At 41.7% G+C, this 2,376-nt stretch overlaps 1 protein-coding gene across 1 annotated transcript in view; it reads right to left on the reverse strand.

Moving 5' to 3' along the window:
* Nucleotides 1-2,376, reverse strand: part of LOC125483710 (probable ATP-dependent RNA helicase spindle-E) — a 19,569-nt gene that overhangs the window by 10,450 nt on the left and 6,743 nt on the right. The window contains exon 4 of the mRNA XM_048600098.1: nucleotides 1,512-1,733. Within this exon, the coding sequence (XP_048456055.1) occupies nucleotides 1,512-1,733 (222 nt within the window). The remainder of the gene's footprint in view (nucleotides 1-1,511; nucleotides 1,734-2,376) is intronic.

Raw genomic sequence — 2,376 nt, forward strand, 5'->3', positions numbered from 1 at the left:
AAGGGTCTAGGCCCGAAACGTCAGCCTCTCTGCTCCTATGATGCTGCTTGGCCTGCTGTGTTCATCCAGCCCTGCACCTTGTTGTCTTGGATGTACCGTGGAATTGTTCATCTCATTGAAGTGGACCTTGATATTGACAAGGTTGGGAATAGTCCTACCAAAGCAAGTCAGTTATTCTGGAGAAGCAAATTACTGTAGATGCTGGAATCTGTACTGAAGACAAAAAATGCTAGAAATGACAGCAGGTCAGGCAACATCCATGGAGAGAGAGCAAGCTATTATTTCAGGTCTTGAAGACTTTTCGTCAGAGCTGAAATGAAGCGTGGAGGGGGCAGCATGCGTGCAATAGTGGGGGAGGGGTGGTGTGGTGGTGTGCCTCGGGAAGAAAGGCTGTTGATGGTGCAGATTAAATGATCAGAAAGTGAGAACTGCAGAACAATGGTGTGTCTAATTACCAAACTGGAAAGGACAGATAGTCCCCTGGAGTGGGGGAGGGGAGAGAGGAAATAGTGACAGAAAATACAACATGCAAACTAAAAGGGAAGGGAAGGAATGGGAGTGGGTTCACAAATCTGTAGGTGTTGAACTCAATATTAAGTCCAGAAGGTTATCAAGTGCCTAGTCCTAAAATGGGATGTTGTTCCTCCAGTTTGCACTGTGATTCACTGCAGCATGCCGAGGACAGACAAGTGGGCATGCGAGCAGGAGACTATGTTGAAATCACTGGCTACGGGAAGGTCGAGGTCATGCTTGCACGTGGACCGGAGGTGTTCTGCAAAGTGGTCATCCAGTCTGCGTATGGTTACTCCAATGTAGAGTACGCCATATTAGATGAAGCAAGTGCAATAGACCAGACTGGAGGTGATACAGGAGAAATGCTGCTTCATTTAGAAAGACTGTTTAGGCCCTTGGATGGTAAGCAGGGAGAAGTGTTGCACCTTTTGCGGTTACATGGGAAGGTGCTATGGGAAGGGGGGAGTGGTGTTGGTAGTCAAGGAAAGGACTAGGATGTCCCAGAGATTAGGGAGTCCATTCCTCGAGCACTCCCCCAGCTCTCCACACATCCCCACCACTATTGCATAAATGGTGTCCCCTCCATGCTTCACGGCAGCTCTGGAGTCAAATGTTAGCTTGCTCTCTCTCCATGGATGCTGCCTGACCTGCTGTGATTTTCAGTTATTTTGGAGATCTGATAATGAAAATCCTCATTTCCAGTTGAGGAATTTAAACAATAAACTAGATTTTTGGATTAAATTCTCTTTTAGAAAAAATATCAAAGGTGTCAAATACACTTGTTTATTCTTAAAGTTATACGTTGTGTAAAAAAAAGATAAAATGACACACTTATGGCAGCATAGAGAATATGAAAATAACTTCTAAGCCATCAACACAATTGTGTTAACAGTGATCAGTTCCAGAAAAAAAACTTTCAAAGATAATTTTATGAGCATCAAAGAATTGTAAAGGTAAATGTTAAAATGTAACCCTTAGAAGTGGCAGAATTAACATACCTGATATCCAACCAAGCCTCCTATAGACAAACGACGTTCTTTGCAGATCCAGCGGGCAATACTGATTGCTCCAATTTTTCGTGGCTGTGTTACTACAATATTGCAGAATGCAGGTTTCTTTAAATAGCATTCAAGAATATACTGAGGCAGTTGTGTACTCTTACCACTGCCAGTAGCACCTCGGATGACGACTACGGAGTTATTTTCAATGAGATCAATCAGCTGCAATTACAAAACGAAAGGTCGATAAGATACAACGGTGAAATAAATCTCATCCCAAGCAGATATGATTGTGTAGTGGAGGTCATTAGACTAAAAGAAGAGGCCCAGACCATGCCATAGTGTACAAATTAAGCTGCCAGCAGTTTCAAAATCTGAAATTAATTTTTCAAAACACAGGAATTAGTAAATACAGAGTAAAATCTCCTACTCAGACTTCCACATCAATGGTGCATGAATTAAAAAGCCACTGTAATTGAAACCTGGTCAAATGGTACAACTTCAAACCTCTTTTCCACAGTTCCAGGCACCAAAATCTTAACCATCAGTGAACTGAAAATGATAGATAATCTTCTAATACTAAAAAGAACTGCTTTGTAACATTCTTTGATGGCATTTTAACCAATCTGGCTTTTAATAATAACTCCAGTGTGGGCAACGCAGAGCTGCTTAACAAGCTTCTCAGTTGTATTAAACCAAAATGAGCAATAAATTTCTTCAAAACAGTACCAAAATCTCCAGGACGAAGAAACATGCAAGCACCTTTTTACTTGACCACGTTTAATTTTATGTATCTGAGTAGCTGCTAAAACATTCAGATTTTGGTGCAATCAGCGATTCAGATACAGGTGACCTTCAAAATAGC

The sequence above is a fragment of the Rhincodon typus genome, chromosome 8 (assembly GCF_021869965.1).
Source record: "Rhincodon typus isolate 14 chromosome 8, sRhiTyp1.1, whole genome shotgun sequence".
In the NCBI taxonomy this organism is placed as follows: Eukaryota; Metazoa; Chordata; class Chondrichthyes; order Orectolobiformes; family Rhincodontidae; genus Rhincodon; species Rhincodon typus.